This window comes from Schistocerca americana, chromosome 1, assembly GCF_021461395.2.
Source record: "Schistocerca americana isolate TAMUIC-IGC-003095 chromosome 1, iqSchAmer2.1, whole genome shotgun sequence".
Classification (NCBI taxonomy): domain Eukaryota; kingdom Metazoa; phylum Arthropoda; class Insecta; order Orthoptera; family Acrididae; genus Schistocerca; species Schistocerca americana.
The window spans coordinates 1,234,195,508-1,234,220,048 of NC_060119.1; the positions used below are offsets into that span (position 1 = coordinate 1,234,195,508).

Genomic DNA, 24,541 nt, shown 5'->3' on the forward strand with positions numbered 1-24,541 from the left:
GTTGTTGGCCACAGCAGCCTATATTGAGTGACCGACCTGATGTGATACATCTTCCCAAACCCTCACCCTTAATCCATTGAGCCGGCCGGTGTGGCCGTGCGGTTCTAAGCGCGTCAGTTTGGAACCGCGTGACCGCTACGGTCGCAGGTTCGAATCCTGCCTCGGGCATGGATGTGTGTGATGTCCTTAGGTTAGTTAGGTTTAAGTAATTCTAAGTTCTAGGGGACTGATGACCTCAGTAGTTAAGTCCCATAGTGCTCAGAGCCATTAATCCATTGAAAGCCGGGCCGCACATCCCAGGGACATATATGGGCCTCCAAGTCACTGTCCTAGGCTTCATTTCTTCCCTCGGTTCATCATGACACAGCTAAACCGTGCAACTACAGAAATAAACAACATGCAAACTACCACCAGAATAGAGAAATTATTAAGACAGGAGTTGTTGGCTTGTCTTGCAGTCACTGCTGTTACCAATGATCAGCAGGAGTTTGACTCAGATTGAAATGAGCTGAAATAAACATAAAGAAATACTCTCTAAGACAGAAAAATCGACGCACCAAAAAGAAATTACGCTAATGGAACGAAATCGGTAGATGTGGTTCACACATACAAGTAAATGAATAAAATTTCAGAAAAATTGTATGATTTATCCAAGAGAAAGGGCTTTACAAATTGAGCAAGTCAATAACGCGTTGATCCACCTGTAGCACTTATGCAAACACTAATCAGCTTGTCATTTATTGACACAGTTGTTGGATGTCCTCCTGATGACAGCGTACCAAATTCTGTCCACTTGGCTCGTTAGATCGCCAAAATCCTGTTCTGGTTGGAGGCATCTGCCCATAATATTCCAAACGCTCTCAATAGGGGAGAGATCCAGCGATGTTGGTGGCCAAGGTAGGTTTTGACAAGCATGAAGACAAGCAGCTGAACTAGTCTCCAGATGCTAATTGCATGAGAATGGTCAAGAGTTGGTGATGGAAGTGACTTGTATGTTTGATATGAGAGGCTAGGCTGTTGGCAGTTACTTCGGGTTGTTGGTTCAAGAGCAGAGATTCTTTCACAGGGAATACAATAATCGGCTACAATGGAGCATCCAGGATCATTGGATTTACGGATTTTCGGAGGCATGTAGTAGATGGGTGTGCGGGAAGTCGTTGGGGTGAGATTCAGGGGAGAGGTTCTGTGATGACCTTACTCGTCACTGTTAATACCCCCTCCCAACACAATAATATCCCTCACGTCCATGCCCTTGTGCTCTTAAAAAATACGTCTGGCAACGCCTTTCTGACTCCAATCGAACTACGTCATTCCTTATACTCCTCATCAATTACTACCTTGCACACAACTACTTCTTCTTTGAATCGATGATATATAAACAAATCCATGACACAGCTATGGGCACCCACGTGGTACACTCCTACGGGAAACGTAACAGACCGTTTTTCTTTCGATTTCGAAGGAAATCTGGATCGCTTAATTAACTGTTATGTCATTAGGCAGGGCCCACATATGAAATTTTGCCTTTTGGCGTCTGTAATGTGACTTTCAACAACTGCATGTCAAAGTATTCGCTAATCCTACGTCCATACATTGCTAGAAATGTGTCGTCGATTCGTTTAGTTACAAGTAGCACTATTCGTTTACAAACAATTGGATAACAAAATAAGCACCAAATGTACCGTATTTTATTAAGTTAAGAATCCGTAAAAAAACTTTGTTTGTCTTACTATCAACTTAGTACACTATTGTTTAAGATAATGACATCTAATTACCGGTACTTCGTAGTTACTGTAATTCACAATACGAAACTAAACTGAGAATGTAAGCCACGTGTTTATATAGCCTACTGGACTATAAATTGGAATTCTGTCTACACTAGACAATAATGTACTTATATTTCAAGCAGGAATACCTTGGATAACGTAGTTTCAGTCCAATTAACAAAAATGTACTCAACATTGTTTATTTGAATTATTTCACCTATTTTTCCAGGAAAACAACAGATAGGGCCTACTTGTATGTATTTGATACATTGTATCCTATTTCATGTATTTCAATGGTACTCACTGAATAATAACATTTTCAGTAATTTTAAACAACGCCTGTGATTGTAAGTACTACATGCAACAATGTTCCGATTGTCAGCGAATCTATATAACACCCAAGAGAAATCTCGCGCCAGAGGGCCAGTACAACGTGAGATACGTAGCTGCACCGTGTGAGAAAACATTAAGCCAAGAAATAAACAACGTTCAGAGTTCTAAATCCGTGTGCGCCAGAATCACTTTTTGAGCTTTCACGTTATTAGCGACCATGGGTGTTCTCTGACCCGTCCTCACACAAGAAATGTACAGGAAGAATTAACTGTAGCGGAGCAACGGAAAGAAGTTGAGTTCACGAGAGCGTTTTCAACAATCTGAGTTACACGTTTCCAACTTCAAAGATTAATATTTGCAAAGTCTTTTACTTCGATATATTTATTTTTTCGACAATTGCTATCCCCAGTAAGGCATTTACACCGTATGTGCTAACCTGTTCATGGGATTTTCGGAGGAATTTGTAGTCTTCAAACGTTCAAAACTTCTTGCTGGTTCAGGTTATCTAATGATATCTTCAGGACCTGAACACAGAGACAAAACACCTATCCTCATTCATACACAATCTCAACACTTCTCCTATCTGCTTCGCCTTATCCTCCTCAGCGCAATGAGACGTTGATCTCCACCTCTCTGATGGCACCTTCCATAACTCTGCCCATATCAAGCCCACTAACCGCCAACAGCACTTGCTTTTGGGCAGCTATCACGGCATAAACAAAAAGAAATTTCTCTAATTTAGTCTGGAATTTGATGGTGTATCCGCAGTGATCCTTGTCATGTACCAGCTCTGTTACAATTGTTGCTCAGCATTTTATGTGCTCATGACTACTAACCAGCTGTCAACCAGAATGAATGCCCACTGCCAAACTGAATCAAGAAAAGAATTGACCATACACTCTCATAACACACTGCTGTGTGCAACATGCTTTAATTTAATGAGTGCTTCACAATCTGTGCCATCTAGATCCTTCCCTCCAGCTTTCGTGAAGCTCCCTCACTCACCTTGTCATCCTCTCTCAATTTGCACCTTTACATCATCGTCATGGACGCCACATGAACTTAGTATATCCAGCCTTGCATTCCTAGCTGTCTAGCACATGCAGTCTGCCCCTCTTGCATTCCTATCCCACACCCTGCTGCCTCCCTCTAAGATGTCAGCTACCCCATGCGAGCCCCTCCTCGCAGGTCCCGCCATATTCTCTCTTTATCCACCCCACCCAATACACACACTCCCCTGACCATTTGCCAAATTGCAATCTGGTATTGTGTGTTCAACCAGCACAATGTAGTTGCAGAGATGGTGGTGGTGGTGGTGCTGATGGTGGTCGTGGTGTGTGCGTGTGTGTGTGTGTGTGTGTGTGTGTGTGTGTGTGTGTGTGTGTGTGTGTATGAGCAAGTATTCATGTGCCTCTAGCTTATTAAAGCATTCATCTAGAGGCTAACAAGTTTTCATTCACTTTTGTGCACCTGTCTACAACTCAATTATTTAATTCTCTCTTTCCTGATGAGGCAACAGTTTGTTGCGAAAGCTTGAATTTTGTGTGTATGTTTGTGTTTGTTTGTGTGTCTATCGACCTGCCAGCTCTTTCGTTCGGTAAGTCACCTCATCTTTGATTTTATATATAATTTTTCCCACGTGGAATGTTTCCTTTTATTATATTGATATCAATTATTTAATTGGATAGATAAAAAATTTACTCACCAAGCAGTGGCAGAACACTCATATAAAAGACCGTTGTGACTGACACGCTTTCGGAGTGAGTGGCTCTTTCTTCAGGCAGAAGTGCTGAAGGGGAAGGAAGAAGGGTGAATGAAAAGGACTGGAGAGGTCTATGAAAAGGGGCAGATTTCGGAAAAGTCATCCAGAACCACGGGTCAGGGGAGATTTACCATGCGGTATGAGAAGGAAAGACTGATTGTTGGGGACTGCATCGGATGAGATTTGAAAAACTGACAATGCACTTAGCTTTTCACTCTTATTAACTTGTGCACAATGTTTTAATAGTAAACTCTGTCTTGCATATTACCTGGTCTTCCATAAGCTCCCAGGTTTTCAAATTATCCACTATATGTTCGGAAATCTAGCTCTCCATACAGATCAGTGTTTATTGTTTAAGTTGCCTTGTTGATCTTTCTCCAACAGTAGAAAACGGCTTTCTTGATAGTTTAGCTCATACACAAGGTACACATAATTTTTCCACTGAACGTAATTTATTAGGAACTCCATCACAAATTTTCTTGATTTTTGAAGTACAACTTACATGCATGTGACCTAGCTTCTAATGACATTCTTGTTTTTCTTTTTCTGGTTGTAATGACTGCATTTCTGGTTTAGTTGTCACTACAGGCTATCCATTTCTTGTTTTTGGTCTATTTAAAATGAGTATTTTATCTTTATAAATTTGAGCAGAATGTTTTCCAAAAACAACATTATAAACTTTGTCAGTGATAGCATACACAGATGTCAGATTTCTAACCAGTTCAGGAACATACACAACATCCTTAAGAATACACTTGTCACTGACAAAGTTTCCTATTGTCCCTCTCTTGATTGATCCACCTTCCTTCACAACTTTCACAACACTGTTAAAGTCTTTCACAACTGTCCCTTGATGACTAATTACACATATTTCCTGTACATGGCATGAACAATCTGGTGTGTCTTAGTGATGTGTCACACCATAATCTCGCTTCTGTATCAGTCATTTGCCTGCATTCACATTTTAGACTTGTTCTGTTGTTTCGTTACAACTGTGGGTTTCATAATGATTGTTGGAGGTCCTCATAATTTTCTTGGGCTGCTGCAATGCCATCTAGGTTGAGGCGTATTGACAGTAAATTTATTCTGAAAAGGTAGTCAGCCACAATGTTAACTGCTCCTCTAATGTGTACCACATCTGTTGAGAGTTGGCTGATCGAATCCAAGTGCCAAAAATGTTGAAGCACATAATCTTTACTAGAATTACTTATCACGTTGACCAGGAGACAGTGGTCCATTAATATTGTGAACTGTCAGCCTTTGATGTTTTCCTTGAAGTGCCTGACTGCTTCATAAACTGTGAGCAATTCCCAGTCAATTGCTGACCACTTGCACTGAGCCACAGTTAGTTTTTTTGAAAAGAACCTCAGTGTGTAAGGTTTTTTATTGATTACCTTATGCAGAACTGCTGCGATTGCAACATCACTCACACCCGCTGTCATAGTTAAAGGGGAATCCTCTATCAGCTGTGCTAATGTAACTGCCTGTTTTCTAAGCTGCATTTTATCTTCTTGATAGCCTGTTGAATATCATCTGTCCACTTTAGCACACGCATCCCGTGATTATATTCCCCATCAAGGCATATGTGAAGGTGCCTGCAATTGCTCTGCTTGAGGCAAATGTCTCCTGCAGAAGTTGACTGTTAAGAAATCGTCAAGCTCTTTGATGGTTGCAGGTCCAGGCATGGAGTGGATATTTTCAGCCCTATCAGTTGTTGGGGTAATACCAGATTTAGTTACAGAATAATCCAAAAAGGTTATTTAATTTTTCTAAAGTTTGCACTTTTCTTCATTGACCATGGCACCATATATCCTCAGAGTATCAAACATAATTTTTAAATGTGTTTTATGCTCTTCTGCTGACTTTGAGAAAACCAGAATACCATCCAAGTAACACAAACAGAATGGAAACTCTCCTACTATTGAGTCAATAAAATGCATTTTTTAACACTTAAGGCATTCACATGAATTCAAAAAGGTGAGAGGGCATGGTAATTGACCTTTTTGGAATGTCTTTTGGTGCCATAGGAATCTGATGATACGTCTTTTTGGAATCTATCGCACTAAACATATTTTCATCTGCCAGAGTGTGTAAAAAATCCTGTAAGTTGGGGAAAGGATTCCTAAATGGTATAGTAAAGGAGGTAATATAATGTGTATTACAGCAAGTTTGCACTAAGTATAATGCCCTGACAACTAACATTACCCTCTGGGAAGGATTTTGAAGTTTGACCGTGTGTTTACCTAATGGTCAGGGGGTATCGAACATGAATTTTGTATAAATGGCAATCAGTAGAAAGACTTTAATTTAGGAAATAATGAAAGTAGTGAAAGTTTTCATGAATGAAATAATAAACAGTCGTCAGCCTAATTAGTCATAATAATGTGGAAACATTAAGTTCAAACAATTTAACAGTAATTTTGCAACAGGGACTTTCATTCTTTCTCTCTTTGTGAACTGCAATGAATACACACAACTACCAGATGAACTGAACAGTGGTTAGCAGTAGTTATCATTCGCATAAATTAGTAGACACAGAAGGACAGATGGTACTGTACTCCTGTTAATGATAATCATCATCTCAACTATTAACCAATTCAGCACCAAAAAGTTATCTAAGACATCACGAGTCTAAGTGAAGCACGACAAAAGTCCTGGTTCAAATAACACACAGACACCAAATGCAATAAAATAACACTTTTATATACCCTCTCTTTTATGGAAATACTTCTGATTCCTTTAGCAAAAACAATATTTAGTTTATCTTTCGCATAATAGAAAAGAATATAGTTGGGGCCCATCAACTGTCATTTACTCTACAGGCAAATTCTGTAATTATTTCAGAGACAAACTGCATTACACTAATGTGGCTTTCTAACCCCACTTGAATTTGTTTGTATTTCAACAGTATATAGCAATTTGCTCAAATGTTATTCTCAAATAAAACTTCAGAAATTAGTTTATGGTAATAGTCAAAACAAAAACAAATTTCCTGTAAGTCAAATTATGTGCCTTTTTCATTACCTGTGAAGCAGGTTGTTTAACTAGCATCATTTATACACTTTAGCACTGAAACTTTGGCACATTCAAAGTAAAAACAATTCACTGATTATTCAGAAACAGGTTACTTGGTCTTAAGCAGATTTAGGATAGGAACCTGCATAGGTTTCATGATCAGGACCATTTCAAAGTTCACACACATGTTTTTCTCACTTGAATTATTATTGAAAAAGCACACACACAAACATACTGCTCCATACTAAGATACATATCTAATTTCCTGAAGTTGGCGAAGCAGTGGCGCAATAGTGGTGGCAAGCACATGGCGGCTATCTGGTCTCACCTCTTGCAGTTTAAGGCTCTTTTCAGATTTCTTCTTGGCAACATATTAATCATTTTAAAGCCATTCCATAATACAAGAGCACCATATTACAACCGAAACCACATTCGAGGCAATTTCAACATAAATCGGCTTCCGAATGCCTCACTTGGCACCCATGGTATTGACTGTACAACTGCTGGCCACTGACTGTGTAATGTGCGCTCTCTCTTGCCACCCAGATTAACCGTCAGATCCACCTTTTCCCACATGCCAGGTCTCTTTCGCAGCGGAGCGGGTTCCCTACACCTTTTAAGTTAGATCATACAATTTTCCTAAACATGAACCAGTATTCAAATTACAAATTCTCTTTTATAAACAGGCATAATTTACAAAATTTCATTATTTTTAAACATCTTTTAAGTTTTTATATTACATATGTTACACATATCAACTTTCCTTTCACAACTCAATGAACTTAATCAGTAAAGAACAACTACTTCATAGTTACATACATGTAATTACACAGTATAAACTACTTACAATCGATATTGGTGTTACAGTAAGTGATCTATAATCTCCAAACAATCTACAGTAATTGTCCTTCTTAGGTATTAAATGGATCTGTGATGCCCAGTTGCTGGCAGAAAGCTGAACTATGCCTAAGAGCAAAAGTTTGTTTACAATTTGTTTACCTGCTCAGCATCTATTTGGTGCAAATCTCCTTGTCTTGCTTAGATTGTGGGACCTTGCAATGGATGACAGTAAAGCCTCATCCCATGAACAACACCTCTGAATGCTTTTAGTCCACGTTTTTACTGACCACATGTTTCCTTTTGCCGACATGACCAGGTAAAATTTTAGTGGTTTGCACACCACAAACCTTTGTACCTTGTCTGTTCCACCATACTGGCTGCTCCTGATGCTGCAAGGCTGGTAGTTTCTTGTGTGTGCTATCCATCTGTTCTGGACAATTCCTTATTGATTCCTCTAACTCTGAATTTCCTTGATGTAGTAACAATATCTGCTTTATCATCTCCTGCAATTTGGTGTGAGTCCTGGAGATCTCCTCTTCTGTAGTGATATAATTTTTGTTAAATGTTTTCTTTTTATCTCTCTGTGCTGTTGTGGCTAAATTCTCCATGTGTTCCTGCATTGAATGTCCAGCAATAGAACTAATCTTTCCTTTGCTAAATCTAGTGAAAGTTTTTTGTGACAAAGAAATGCTCCCCTATAACTGGTACAGATACATCTGCTATCACAAAATTCGAGTTGGAAGTGCACCACAATTGAAAATCTACTGTAAGGTGGCGTGTCCCGCAATGACACACTGGTAAGTAATTAACGGCACATAGCAAGGTGCTTATTGGTTTGTTGCCTGAGTGGGAATGTTCCTGTGGTGTAGTGCTTACTGCATAACCAGTCTACCAGGAAGCGGCGGCCAGACCCCCTACCCTTTACATAAATCCTTGGGTCCTTAAGCTGGGAAAATGAAATGTTATCCTAATCCTTGTAGGGTGCAGTCCTTTTGAGTCTTGTTGTCAGCTGCACTGATAGTAGTGTGTTGTTGCTGATATGTGAAATAGCAAGGGTAAATATATTTGCATGTGATTTTCTCATGAAAGAACATGTCCTTCGGCAGTGAGCCACTGTTATGCATTGTGTTGCTATTCTCTCTGTGCATGGCCGAGAACATTAGGTCAACAGTCTTCCACTGGGAGGAGTCATCTACTTCTGCTGAAGCTCTGTTAATCAGCATTCTGCATCATCTCTGTAGACCCCATGATCCCTCACGTTTCACACTGCCAGTTAAGTTCAAGTTCACAGGTGTTTGTACTTTTCCAGAACCACCCCTCTCCTATCATGGCAACATGGCTCCCTGCATAATATTAATACTTCTCACATGCGAATCCGCTTCCTTATGTGATTGCAGTACTGCATGGAACCTCTCGGCCAAGTGTCATTTGATATCTACAGTCTCATACTCTCTTGAAACAAGAATAGCTTGCAGTGATGGTGAAGGCGGGAGCAGCCATATTCTCCATAAGGTGTCATCTGAAAATATATCGGGTCCAACTGTATGATTCATGTGTTGCCACAGTTGTGAAGGTGTTCTGCTTCTGATGTCCTCTTCATACAAGACCTTGTGTATTTTTTGTTCATGTGTCTGCAAAAAGCATGACAGTAATGCCTTTCTTAATCATATCAAACTTGTTTAAAGTAGGAGGAGCAGCAGTAACATCAATATGAGAAGATTTGGCTAAATTTTTCAGCACTGCTACAAATTTATATGTATCATCTACCACTCCACAATTTTGTAAAATGAATTAAATTTTTTGAAACCAAGTCTGTGGGTGGCTGGGTTGGAATGCTAGTAACTTTGGAATGATTCCTACTTGCAGCTGTTCAGCAATGGCCACTCGCTGGAGAGTCATTTTGTTGCCAGATTCATAAGATCAAAGTTCGTGCCATGATCACAGCACGGTTGAACACCCAATGCACATTTCACGTGACTGTGCAGTTAATACTGGAGCTGTTGTGTCACTGGAGCACACATCACACCATACCAACAGAGGCGGAAACATCAGGTTATAAACTGGCACAGTAAAATCTGGTGCAGTTCTCTCTTGAGAAATACTGGCTGATTGTAAAACTGTCCCATGTGTGCATATCTATTGGATTCATGGTTATATTGGCAATGTAACACACTGTCCAGTGTTTTATTCACATATTGGTCTGCCATTAGCACTATGGTCCATGAAATTAATTAGTCAGTGCCTCATTTCCTCTCTGATTTGAGTATTCTTGTGTTGAATAAATAATGGTAGGCCCAATTTGAAGTTTGCCATTTGATTCTTCCTTCTGAAGAATTAATATGATCTTCCTTCCGAAGAAGGAACCCATCCTCTTGCTGATGATCTAAATGTGTGATTGTAAACAAACGCCCTATGTTGGCCCAATGTTGAATATCATAAATAATCTGTGAAATTGGGGTCACCACTTTAGTTAACTGGCCTAGCTGATCAGAACGAAGTACGATCAACACCATTTAAATGCACAGTAACTACTTTATTACTCATTAAGCCAAATGAGCATGTTAGCACAAATGACATCAACATTAAAGCTAGAGAGCATGATGGTCAACCAATCACAAAGAAGCTCCACACTTCCATCCATTTACATGGGAAAGTCTTGCCTGTTCTTCTTAGATGTTTTCTAAGGCGAAAAACGCTATTTTTGTTTTACTCTCATTCTTATAATTACAGATTTCTTCTTTATGGTTTTTCCTTTCATTGTGAGACATTGGCTTCAAATATCTCACATCTAGTTAAAGAATTTTATTATTGTTTTTAAAGTAGCACTCCTTTTCTTTGTGATTATTTTTCTTCTGTATAGGTGTACGGAATCGGGTTGGCGACAGACAGGCATCCCACAATAAAATCAGCATGGTGGCCCTAGGAGAAACATTGTCGGACTTCACGGCGGGAGGGAGACTGACAGGAGAGTCATTAGGAGAATGTGACTGAGCCAGCAGAGGGGTGTCAGGGTCCACGGATGCTGGTTTGAGTCGGTGTAACGAAACAGTTTTCAGACAGCCTTTGACGATGATGTGGAAAGTTGTATCGCCCTGCTGGAGGACTTTAAAGGGACCCTGTCAGACTGAATCATCTCTCAGCATCACGTGGGAGCAAGTGTTGAGAGCGGTTGGCGTGCAAGTGTCCGGCGGGGAGTGGCTGATAGGTGGGTGCAGGCATGCATGTTTGAAGTGAGTGCGCATGCAACTTATGAAATCTGGGGAGGGTGGGGGGGGAGGGGGGGACATGCAATCAGTTGTGGATAAAATATATCTGTGCCCTTCCAACGGTGGAAGAGGACCAATAATATTGATATGTACATGACAAAATCGTCCTGGGGTGATGTCGAACTTGCCCAGTGGTGGGGTGGTGTGGTGGCCGATTTTGTTGCGTTGACAGGGAATGCAGCTGTGTGCCCAGGTCTGACAGTTCCGTTTTATATTTTTCCAAATGCAACACTCGGAGACGAGCTGTGTAGTGACACGGATGCCAGGGTGACTGAGGTTATGCAGCGTGTTGAAGACCTACTGGTGCAGAGAGGGCTGAAGCAATGGGCTTAAGGTACCAGTAGAAGAGTCTCACCACACCTCGTCCACAACACCAAGGAATTTAGTTTTGGTAAACACAAGGGACGTTTGAGCGTCTGTGAGGAGAGCTTGAGATTCCTCGTTGGAGGCTTGTAGGGCGGCCAGCTTGGATAAGTCAATGATGCACAAAATAGTATTGATCTATGAGAAAAAATCTGTGCCTGTGTTGTCCGTGCCTTTGATGTAGCAAAAGTCAGCTGTGAATTGGGAGACTATATCAAAGTGGCAGAAATGCCGAGGGGGTGGGTCTTTAGCAGGGTTGCAGAAAGCATCTGCGAGTGGTTTGTGATCCATGAGGATGAAGAACGAGCTGTTGATACTTTTATAGAGAAGAAATGAAGAGGGGAAACCATGTCTGCCTTGCGTTGCTGTAGTACCACTCCCACCGCGATGTCATTGGCGTCCACACTGATGAACAACTTGGTCGAGGGGTCGGGGAGGGCGAGCATCACGGCGTGAGCTAAAGAAGTCTTTAGTGCATTGAAGGCCTCCAGCTTAGGTGCAGTCCAGCTAATGGGTTTGAGTCCTGAAGTCTGTTTACCCGACAGGGGGCCTATCAGCGGGGCCTGTACGGTGGCGGAAGACGGCAGGTGACGACGGTAGTAATTTATTGTGCCCAGGAAACGTCAGAGTTCTTTGTAAGTAGCTGGGGTCAGCAGTGACGTGATGGCATGCATGCAAGATTTGGGAGGCTGTATTCCGTTGGCGGAGATGGTGTAACCCAAGAAAGTGATGGAGGGCAGACGCAATTGGAATTTGTCTTTGTTGACCTTGACACTATCGGAGTTGCAGGTCTAGAGGACCGTGGATAAATGATTTTCATGTTCCTCACCTGATTTGCTGAAAAGAGTAAATCATCCAGATATGCGAAGCAAAACTCGAACTGTTGTAAGATGGAGTCAATAAAATGCTGCCGCGTTTGTGCTGTGTTTTTCAGGCTGAATGGCATGAAGTTGTATTGGAAGTTTTTGGACAAGTAGGGTGCAACGAGGTGTAGCCGTTAGCGCGAGTGGGAAAGGGCAGCATGAAAGTCACATGCTTAGTATGTGAGCGCGGCGTGCGCTTGTTTGGAGAGGACGGCTGCGCGGAAAGTGTGGAGTGGTTCGGAATGGGGAACAACTGTCTACTGTCAACCTTGCACTCGATAACTGGCGCGGGCAAGAGTGTCATGCGTGGAACAGCGATGGTCACCGAATCACATGGCTGGTGCAAAAGAGAGGGGAAATGTTTATCAACATGTGGGGTGGCTGCCTATGTGGTTTGAAGCACATGACACTGAACGAGGCGAGCATGTCAGGGGTGTGGAGTCTACAGGACACGAATTGTCACACGCAATTAATGTTTTTGGACTAACTGTGTCCGAGCTGGTGTCAGACAGAGAAGCTCGATTAGGTGGCGGAACTGTGGGCTGCAGTTTCATTAGCAAGGTACGAGCTGCAACAAGCTCATTGTAAGTGTGTGCTATGCGTTGTTTCAGCTCGTTGTTTTCCCAGCGGAGTTGTGCCACCGAGTCATATTCTGAAAGTAGATAGTGTCGCTTGTGAGGGTGGAGTACTTGCCTACTAACTCACATGGCACGCGAGAAACAGAGTGTGGAGGGAGCACAGTATCTGAGTGTTAGTGGGTTGGTGTAGCACTGAGCCCTGAACTACATCTGGAGAGAGTTTGTAATGGGACAAATAATCCATACCAAGAATCGGTTGATTGATGTCAGCAATGTAGAAAGTCCATGGAAAACACTGAGAATGAGATAGGTTCACCATAACTCTGACAGAGCCTGAGGTTTGTAATGTCAATGCGTTGACAGCTCGTAGAAGTGACTTCATCAGTGAAAAGATGGGGGAGCCATCGATGTAGGTGTAATGGACACATCAGCACCAGTGTCGACTAGGAAAATGAGCCGTGACAGAATGTCAGTCACATACAAACGACCGTTCGGCCGGCCGGATGAGTGGATGGAGTACAATGTACGAGAATGCCTGTGAGGTTCCCTGCAAGACTCAGCGTCTTTTAGGTCGGTATTTGGGTGCTGGCAGGGTAACCGTCACTTCTTAGCGTTATTTCCGAAAACCTTGTGGTACCAGCAGTATGAATGAGCTGGATGTGGTGGTGGTGGAGACTGCGGGAGCAGAAGAGGCTTGTCCTTGCCAATTTGTTCTGGCATATATACCGGCATATATGGTGGGCAATCCTGGAGTGTTCAGATGGTGGAGAGAGTTAGCGGATGCTGCCAGACGATGTAGAAGGCCTGGAAGCAGAGCAAGCCTTCCCTCTGCCAGCAGACGGCCGGTAAGCAGGAGCAGTTGGGCCAGCTAGTGTTGAGTGGTGAGCTGGATGGCGTTGTCATAGCGATGAATACAGCTGGTCTGTGATGTGGAGATGAGAGCCAATTGACTCGAAGGAGTGTGGTAGCAAGTGGATCTGTAGGTTATTAGGCAGCTTGGCAGAACACACCACCCACAGTGTGATGTCCGGCATGGTACACTCATTCACAAGTAGCCGAAGGTGGCGCCAGAGTTGTGATGCGGTTCGGTCCGCCAGGTGTTCCTCATACAAGATCTTGATTATTAATTCATGTGGTGCACAGGCAAGGCATCCTATGATCGTCTTCTTCACGAACTCGTATTTTGGTGGAGGCAGTGGTGAGAGGAGTAGATTGAAAATTAAGCCTGAATGATCATGGATGTGCGTGATGAGGCACACGTGTCGTCGGACACATGATACAACTTGGAAAGATGCTCGACAAGCGCAAACCATGACACAGGGTTGTCCTCGTATAAAGATGGCAGATTTGGCAGAGTCATGATGGGATTCAGTCTTTTCAAATCATCTGATGAGCCTGTCAAAAACAGTAAAAACAATGCACAAAATCTGTACCAAAGGATGCTTAAATTTTGTCATTACAGTTGGACTTACTTTCATTAGTGTGATCTCAGGGACAAGTGATCATTCCTGATGGAGCTTTTGAATATGTGATTCATTGTAACATCTGTCCAGAATTTGTGTAAAGTAACGATGATAAACAAATGCTGTTCCAATGTCCATGCTTCCATACTGAAAAGTGAACTGAGTCTCTGTTGAGTGAGCTATAGAATTTTCAGAGCAACAATACAATAATACCACAAAGAGACTGATTTATGGCAAATGATTAAACCACAGTATACAAACACTTTCTAACACATTATTTCTCACCACCCTGTACAAACAACACTCATTTCATCACAGTCAACTCACATTCTGCTTTTTCCTCTTGTTATAAACTTAAGAAAACGTACAGGAAACATTATGTTTTACCAACTTTCAAGTAAACATAAATTGTACAGACAGCTCTAGACAAACAACACATTGTTCCAACCTATTTTATTATATAAAGAGCAGCCACATGATAAGGAGAGAGATAGGAAAAAGTGAGTAAACTTTCTATTATTTGAAAAGTAATCACTATAACTGTTAATGCATTTATACCACTGTGAGACAAGATGGCCAATGCCCTCATGGAAAAATGTTTGTGGTTGCCTACAGAACTTTGTTTGTACTCAAGTGTGCACCTCTTCATCTGAAGGAAATGGACAGCCACCAAGGTCTTTCGTCAAGGCACCAAAACTATGGAAATTGCATGGGGAGAGATCGAGACTGTAATGGAGGATGTGTAAAACCTTAGCAACATGTGGGCACAGACAAATCTCAAACTGCAAGAGTTTTTGACTTTAAAGAAATGAAAGAGCGTTTCCTTGGGAATATACACATATCAAAAAAGTTTTCCATCACCTCAGTTCCAAGAATTCCGGAAACTATTCAGAAGACTGGAATAGAGATCAACATAAATATCAGTTCTGCCATTTTTATTGCTCATTGAAACCACACATTGCATGTTGTACCACCATACAGCGAGACCTTCAGAGGTGGTGGTCCAGATTGTTGTACACTCTGGTATCTCTAACACCCAGTAAGATGTCCTCTTGCATTGAAGCTTGCCAGTATTTGTCGTGGCATACTATACGCAAGTTCATCTAGGCATTGTTGGTCCAGATTGTCCCACTCCTCAATATGGCGATTCGGCGTGGATCCCTCAGAGTAGTTGGTGGGTCATATGGTCAATAAACAGCCCTTTTCAATCTATCCCAGGCATGTTCGATTGGGTTCATGTCTGGAGAACATGCTGGCCACTCTAGTCGAGTGATGTCATCATCCTGAAGCAAGTCATTCAGAAGATGTGCACTATGGGGTCGTTAATTGCCGTCCATGAAGACGAATGTCTCGCCAATATACTGTCAATGTAGTTTCGCTACTGGTTGGAGGATGGCATTCATATCTCGTACAGCCGTTACAGCACCTTCCATGACCACCAGCATCGTATGTCGACCCTACATAATGCCACCCCAAAACAGCAGTGAACCTCCACCTTGCTGCACTCACTGGACAGTGTGTCTAAGGTGTTCAGCCTGGCCGGGTTGCCTCCAAACATGTCTCCGACAATTGTGTCGTTGAAGGCATATGTGACACTCATCGGTGAAGAGAACATGATGCCAATCCTGAGCAGCCCATTCGGCAAGTTGTTGAGCCTATCTGTACTGCACTGTATGGTGTCGTGGTTGCAAAGATGGACCTCACCATGGACTTCAGGAGTGAAGTTGTGCAGCATTTAGCCTATTGAGCACAGTTTGAGTCATAACACAACATCCTGTGGCTGCACAAAAAGCGTTATTCAACGTGGTGGAATTGGTGTCAGGTTTCCTCTGAGCCATAATCTGTAGGTAACGGTCATCTCCACTGCAGTAGTAACCCTTGGGTGCCCGAGCAAGGCATGTCTCTACAGTTCCTGTCTCTCTGTATCTCTTCCATGTCCGAACAACATCACTTTGGTTCACTCTGAGACACCTGGACACTTCCCTTGTTGAGAGCCCTTACTGGCACAAAGTAACAATGCGGATGCAATCAAACTGCGGTACTGACTGTCTAGGCATGGTTGAACAACAGACAACACGTGCCACATACCTCCTTCCTGGTGGAACGACTGGAACGGATAGACTGTCGGACCCCCTCCGTCTAATAGGTGCTGCTCGTTCATGGTTGTTTAGATCTTTTGTTGGGTTTACTGGCATCTCTGAACAGTCAAAGGGACAGGGTCTGTGATACAATATCCACAGTCAACATCTATCTTTCAGGAGTTCTGGGAACCAGGGTGATGCAAAACTTTTTTGATATGTATATAACAGAGGGAAACATACCACGTTTTTTTTGATATGTGTATGACTTAGTGGTTCCCCTTTTCCTGTGTAGTAAAAACTGTCTGCAAAAGTTGTTTAGGAATACTAATTCTTGATATGCAAAGAAATGAATGCAATAGGCCTCTCTTGCTGTTTGAAAGAGAAAGACATTGCATGCAATCGGGTTTCATCAATGACATGGATCTGTAAGACACTATGAATGAATGAATTGATAGTGATTAAACACAATATAGACTGTGACACTTATCCCTTTGAACTTGCTAATAGTAAATCATTGTTGGAATTTCCAAAAATTAGTAAGATGAGATGCTGATATTTTCATTCAGATGGGAAGGTATATCCAGTGAAATTACGTAAAATCTTTACATTCTTGGTTTGCCTGTGAAAGATTCCTTCTTTTATGCAGGTAACTGAAAAAGAGAGCAGTGAATTCTACAGCATGCTGGTTTTCACAAAGCTGTCAGCAAGACACAGTGGCATGTACACTTGTGTGGCTTCCAACAATGCTGCCAGTGGCAACTACTCTGCTCAGCTTCGAGTGAAAGGTAAGTAAGTGTAAGTTACTGAATTGCTCAGGTGCTGTCAAAGTGCATATACTTCACATAAGCACATATCTTAAAACATTAATTGTTGGTTTGCCTCATTATCGTGTTAAAGCCAATTCCAAATTAATATGACTGATACTTGAGAAAATTTGTCACTTCATTTAAAACTCTTTTTTTTTTTTTCAGTTGCAATTTTATAGCTTTTCAAAGATGTCACTTCACAATTAACATTCTTCTGCATTCATCATCACTTAAAAAACTCATTGCTTCAAATATTACATTTAATGATTCGTGTTCTTTGAGTAACATGGCATTTTCATCGGAATAGAAGCACCCGTTCTTCCAATGTCATGTATATAAATTTTTCACCTAAAGTGAGCTCTGCGTAACAAAAAGCATGTGACTGTAATCAAACACCGTTGTGCCACACCAGTTGACTGTTTTAACACTGACAAGTTCATAGCCATTATGAAACAACATTAAGGATTCTAAATGGCCACAACATATTCAGAAGTCTGAGATGGCAACACTGACATTGTGAAGATTGTTGAGATGTTGAATCACTACTAAATTTGACTATTTTAGTGACAAAAATCTGCGGTAAAAGTATTAGATAATTAGAAGTTTGATTCTGTATTTTTGTATCTATGTGTTAACACACACTTGTTTACAGTCATTAAGTGACAATAGACAGTGTTCCAAGGAAAGAAAACTAAAAGATGTAGTACCATATTATAATAAACAAAAGTAAATTTATTTCAAAGGATGATTACTAATTTTTCAGTGATATACAGGATAAAAAGTAATTAAGTTCACTTTTTTGCATTAAAGAAGACCACTTACCAAAGAAAAAAAAAAAAAAAGCACAGACATATTGAGTCATTGATAGGCACGCAAAGAAAAAGAAAACTTGCTGACTTTCAGAGCTAGACACAACCTCCACCACAACTAGTTCATCTGCCAAAGTGCAGTTCTGCTTTTTGGTGGTATCTTGAAATCAAAAGTATTTTTATTAATTTCATTAGTTCAAATTTTTTGTTCATTTTATACTTTATACATGGGAAATGAACACAAACCTAATCCAATCTTATTCTCGACTCTCTTCCTAGTTAAATCACATACAAAAATCATGAATCTCCATTAAAATCCTTATGTTTAGATAACTCAATAAAGTTTATAAATGATCTACACAGGTGCCTCCCATAAAATGTCATAAGTCAGTTGTTTTTGAGAAAAATCGAACAGAAATGTGTAAAGTATTGTATATTTTCATGAACATGTACCATTAAATAATGTGTCTATGCTAAATAAACGCTGTCACTATGAACAAATGTACGGACTGCCATAGAGTAGTGTGAAATGATTGACAGTGTGGTGTTTGTGTACACTGTCATGTTGGATGTTGTGAAGCAACCTGCTTGTGTGGAGATGTGGCTGGCATTTGGTGCTGTGATATTTGTGTATAATGCTCCATAATTATGGAGATGGAGTAGTTGATTTTAAAAGTCAAAGTAGTTCTGGTGTAACACAGGCAGAATTAGAATATTTGAGATTTTTGGTTGGCAGCAGTAAGGTGTGGAACAAGGTAGATGACTGTAATGTAGTCAAACAAGCCACATTGGGCAAGAGGTTTCAAATATGTTTCAACTCTGCTAGCCTCATTCTGAATATCTGCAAGTGCATTACTGCTCTGGAGACTGGACAAAAGTATGGATACAACCCAAGAAGCTTGAGAATAGTCTGATTAGACAAGGAATAAAGCGCAAGTAATGGCTTGAGTTAGCCAAAGAATTGAAATGGCAAAAATGCTCCTTCTGTTGGGGGTAGTCATGAAAGAGTAATGTACACTGTGCAGGATGGCAAGCTTACCCTTTTTGAAGAGAAAACCCCATTTAAAAACACATTCATTCAGTGCCATGGCTTGGTGAAGTTTGAGATTGTTGGCATCAAAGCTCCTTTTGATTGTGTTCGGAACTGTAATGAGTTAGGCAACCCATTAACCATTGGTGTAAAGGGGATACATGAACAGTACCTATGGGATTATTATTAGTTCATTGATCAGGACAGTGAACATATAATTTCTGAAGACAGAATCCACAGCCAGAAGTTTGTGGATTGGTTGATGTGGGATGTCAAAATTTTAAAACAGTTCAGATATGGTGGTGTGCTGGCAGGGCTGTATTTAGGTTGTATAATACCCCTGTGCTGTAATTTATTTTATGTTCCCCTTCCAAAACTTCAGCATTGCTATTCGTTTATGGACTACCAACAATAAAACATTGTAGTCACTAACTTCAGTTTTAAACTTATTGAAATATTTAAACACTTTAATGTATAACAGAAAGCTTATGTGCAAATTAAATGTTCAGAAATAATAAAATTCCTACTACAGTTCAATAGCCTCTTTTACCGAATAATTATGAGAGAAAAATCAAACGTGGACACAATATATAGCAAAAATATGAAGAAAATCGCTACAGTTTAATACACTATACCAAAATTATTTCACTTAAATGTGAAATTTAGTCCGTGCAAAATACAGGATGCAAAACCATTTACTTGACTGTTACCAAAATTTAGCCGCCTTAGACAAATGGATGCTATTTGGGAATTCATTTATCACTTCCTCCAAATCAAGACTGACTATCATTCCTGATTCTATGGCTAGTACCACAAGAATGACCAGGTTTTCCTGATACTATGCTGTCCATAGGTAGTTCACTTCAGTTCACAATATTACCAAAAACAGATGGCATGGCTTACAGACATGAACACCACAGGCTCCACAAAATAAAGCAGTCTCCTGGATACCATTGCTTTGGGAGTTACAGTCTTGAAGGCAACATGATCTTCCCTTCCTCTTACTTGTGGAAGGGCATTTTGCTAAGACTGCAGGATCAGAAGAACCCACCTGTAGTGAGGACAAGGGACCAGAAATTCTCTCTTGCAATTTGTATTTTTCAAGTGTATTTCTTTTGACATAATATTATTTTTCCATGACAAACACAAAACAATACACTACAAATAAATATATATAATATAATTTCTTATTTACTGCCCCCTTTTAGCAGCTGTCAAAATGCAGATATTAATTCATTATCGATGAAATAAATTAGCCAATACCATGAAACTCTGGATCATGTGGTACAATCCATGAGATATTACTGAACAGTTTGTCCAGACCACTATGGTCAGTATTTTGAACAACTACTATAAATAGGTAATAACCACCTCTGATCTGTAAAGAATTATGACACATGAAAACAAAGTTGGGTTAGTTGATAGTAAAATATGTGCTGTCTTAGATTCCTCGTATCAAAACATTCATCTGACACCCATGGACAACTTATCTCAGATTTTTGCCAGAGTCTATGTTTGTAGATATTATGGGAACCACCAGATAAATACCAGGTACCACTTACCTTCATACAAGATAAGTCTTATACATGTTGTCTTTTTTTGTTTATTAGGCATCTTTTTGCAATTGCAGTTCGGTACTGAAAAAAAAGTGTAGATGATCAGCATGTTGCTATATTTACAAATGCATGTGTAATGTGAGTATAAAATGACCTTTTCCACATCATTATGATTAATCATACAAATGATTCATGGAACATGAAACTAACTAGCAAGTTATATATGATCTCTTGTGTCTGTAATAAAATTCATATTTAGAACAAACACATTTCGCTTTATTTTAAAGCACCTTCAACAATCAAATTTTTTGTTTCCTACTTCATTCCTGTCATGCATCTAAACATAGATGTTTGAATTTAATACACTGCTCTTTAATGACAGGGAATATATTTTTGGAATGAAATTTTCACTCTGCAGCAGAGTGCACTGTTATGAAGCTTCCTGGCAGATTAAAATTGTGTGCCAAATCGAGACTCGAACTTGGGCCCTTCACCTTATGTAGGCAAGGTCTCTACCAACTGAGCTACCCAAGCATGATTCATGACCTGTCATCACAGCTTTACTTCCACCAGTACCTCATCTTCTCACTTCCAAACTTCACAGAAGGTCTTCTGCAGACCTTGCAGGACTAAGACTCCTGGAAGAAAGTGCAGAGACATTGCTTAGCCACAGCGTGGGGGATCTTTCCAGAATGAAATTTTCACTCTGCAGTGGAGTGTGTGCTGAAATGAAAATTCCTGACAGATTAAAACTGTGTGCTGTACTGAGACTCAAACTCAGGACCTTTGCCTTCTGGCGAAAGTAAAGCCATGATGACGGGTCGTGAGTGTGCTTGGGTAGCTCGGTTGGTAGTGCACATGCCTGCAAAAGGCAAAGATTCCAAGTTTGAGTCTTGGTCCAGCACACAGTTTTAATCTGCCAGGAAGTTTGAATATATTTCTGTTTTCATCTTTTGTACATCTATGTAAATGTATAACTTTTATTACTTATGAAAGAAAGCTTATTAGCCACACAAGCATATCTCAGTGCAGTGATAGGTGTGAAATCACTTACTTAAATTAGACCTTAACAGTGGTAGACTGCAATAAAACAATTACACAATTTTTCAGGTGTGTGTTAAGCTTCCTGGCTCATTTATAGGCTATTAGTTTTATTCCTTGCATCACTGTTTTACAGTTTCCCCACGATGGCTTGTTGAACCACAGGACATGTCTACACTAGCTGGCAATCCACTCCTTGTTAATTGCAAGGCAGAGGGCTATCCTCAGCCAGTTGTGTCGTGGCTGCATGGTCAAGGTGAGATTAGTAATGCGCTTGAGTTCATCTTGCTGTGAGCTGCAGAGTGCACTTATCACACAACATACAAATATTTTATCTTACTACTTCCTAAAGCAGCATGTCAGACTGGAATAATTCTTCCTCATTTGAGAATGTATGATGAATATATTGACATGCCGGCCACGGTGGTCAAGCGGTTCTAGGTGCTTCAGTCGGGAACCGCGTGGCTGCTATGGTCGCAGGTTCGAATCCTGCCTCGGGTATAGATGTGTGTGATGTCCTTAGGTTAGTTAGGTTTAAGTAGTTCTAAGTTCTAGGGGACTGATGGCCTCAGATGCTAAGTCCCATAGTGCTCAGAGCCATTTTGAATATATTGACATGATGAATATATTGACATGACCAGCCTTAAGCCTCAATTAACAGTCTGCTTTGCTGCCTTTAGCCTTCCCTTGTGTCAGCCATTCTGCACCTGTAGAATATTCTGAGATACCCTTTCCTGATTTTTTAAATTTGTATCAGACTTGTTTTGTCACATTTCATAGTACTTTCACACCTCATGCAACTGCTCTTGGTTGTTTGTTAGCTGGGCTCTAACCAAGATCACATCCTCTGCTGATGTCTTTCATTTTAGCTGGCTTGCAGCACCAGGACACACACACACACACACACACACACACACACACACACACACACACACACACACAGAGAGAGAGAGAGAGAGAGAGAGAGAGAGAGAGAGAGAGAGAGAGAGAGAGAGAGAGAGAGAGTTAATCCAGTCTGTTAAGAAGTTACTGAAGCCATTAAAAATGTTATTTCATAATCATGGTTTTATGATTACTTTACAAATTATTGTAATGTTATTTTATAAATTTCGAAATGAAAACTGTTCCATGAATTTGCTGAAAAAGAAAATGATTGGATTACAGTTTCTGTTTAAATTTTAATTTTTATATTTCAGACAAATTAATAATGATTTTAGTAAAAGTTGACTTACTGACTGGTCACAGTTCTCTTTCAAGTATGTGAAGAACTTATTTGCCATATCTCCCCACTTAGGTACAGACTGTTGTTTATTTTGCATGGAAGGCAGTATTTTCCATAAATGCAACAGAAAAAAAGAAGTGATGTAAAATATATTTCAATTTTAATGTAGCCAGTGATTCTAAATGGGTACAGGAATGTCCTGTTACATAATTACCCATTAATGTGCTGATTTTGTGTACGCTTTCTTATGTAGCGTACAACAAATGGCTCACATTCAAACAAAACAGATGTGTATACAGTATGAGAACATACAGTGTAGTTTAAGACTCCAAGTCACAGCTAAGGACTCATATTCTTCATATGTTCTTCCTACTTCACTTCAAATGGTTTACTCCCCTTTCCTTATTGACACAGAAAGCTGTTCCTCTTTGTACTTAGTTTGTAAACCACATATTTTTTATCTTACCTTGTTTATACAAACATCAGTTAAGCAATCTAATATTTTCATCATTGTATCTTCTACAGTGAACTGTTACTGGATGCCATGTATCTCAGGAACTAGAAATCACTTTAGATTTTGGTAAATTGACTTTACAATCATTGCTGATAAATGGAAATTAATTTTACTTTTGTTGAAGATGTGGTTTATTTAATTCACAGAATGCTCTCTTGCTGTTTTGTTTTAATTTAGGTGGGAAAGCATCAGACTTTCAGTCGCTGGATACATCGGAGGTTCACATCATGGTGTTGTCAAATGGGACCCTATCAATCCCAGCAGCAAATTCAGAAGATGAGGGTTTCTATCTCTGCCGTGCTGATAATGGGATTGGGGCTGGTCTCAGTAAGGTTGTGAAGATAACAGTGAATGGTAACAGAATAAACTTAGTTATAGTCAATAGCCATACATCAATGTGCTCCAGTCATAGAAATAAAATATGCTTTTGACACTCTTCCTAGAGTTAATTTGTTTTTATTACTTTTTTGTTCATTCTGTTAATCACTTTAGCTGTAAATTTGCTACAATATGGAATGACTTGGTGTTTCCTTTTTTAAAAAACACAAACATAATAATTTGTTTTTACACATACACCGAGGTGACAAAAGTCATAGGATACCTCCTAATATCAAGCTGGACCTCCTTTTGTCCAGACTGATTCACCAATGCAACGTGGCATGGACTCATCAAGTCATAGAAAGTACCCTGCAGAAATACTGCACCATGCTTTCTCTATAGCCATCCGTAGTTGCAAAAGTGTTGCCAGTGCAGGCTCTTGTGCATCAACTAAACTCTTGATTATGTCCCATAAATGTCTGATAGGATTCTTGTCAGGTGATCTGGATGACGAAACCATTCTCTCAAACCATCCAGAAAGTTTTTCAAACCACTCGCAAACAAATGTGGCACGTTGATGTGGCACATCGTCACCCATAAAAAGTACATCATTGTTTGGGAACTTGAAGTCCATGAATGGCTGGAAGTCGTCTCCAAGTAGCCTAACATAAGCAACTCCAATTAATGATTGGTTCAGGTGGGCCCCAGGATGCAGTCTGTTTCATGTAACACTGTTATGGAGCCACCACCCACTTGCCCAGCACCTTGTTGATAACTTGGGTCCATGGCTGTGCTTTGTCTGCACCACACTCAAATCCTACCCGGACTCATCTTCCCAAACCATGATTTTCCAGTCATTTAGGGTCCAACCGATGTAGTACCGAGCCCAGGAGAAGCACTGCAATTAGTAAAGGT

At 40.4% G+C, this 24,541-nt stretch overlaps 1 protein-coding gene across 1 annotated transcript in view; it reads left to right on the top strand.

Annotated features, from left to right (window-relative positions):
* The window catches only part of LOC124598389 (Down syndrome cell adhesion molecule-like protein Dscam2), a 449,350-nt gene that overhangs the window by 266,473 nt on the left and 158,336 nt on the right, over positions 1-24,541 (top strand). The window contains exons 12-14 of the mRNA XM_047135997.1: positions 16,977-17,115; positions 21,709-21,837; positions 23,495-23,662. Of these exons, the coding sequence (XP_046991953.1) occupies positions 16,977-17,115; positions 21,709-21,837; positions 23,495-23,662 (436 nt within the window). The remainder of the gene's footprint in view (positions 1-16,976; positions 17,116-21,708; positions 21,838-23,494; positions 23,663-24,541) is intronic.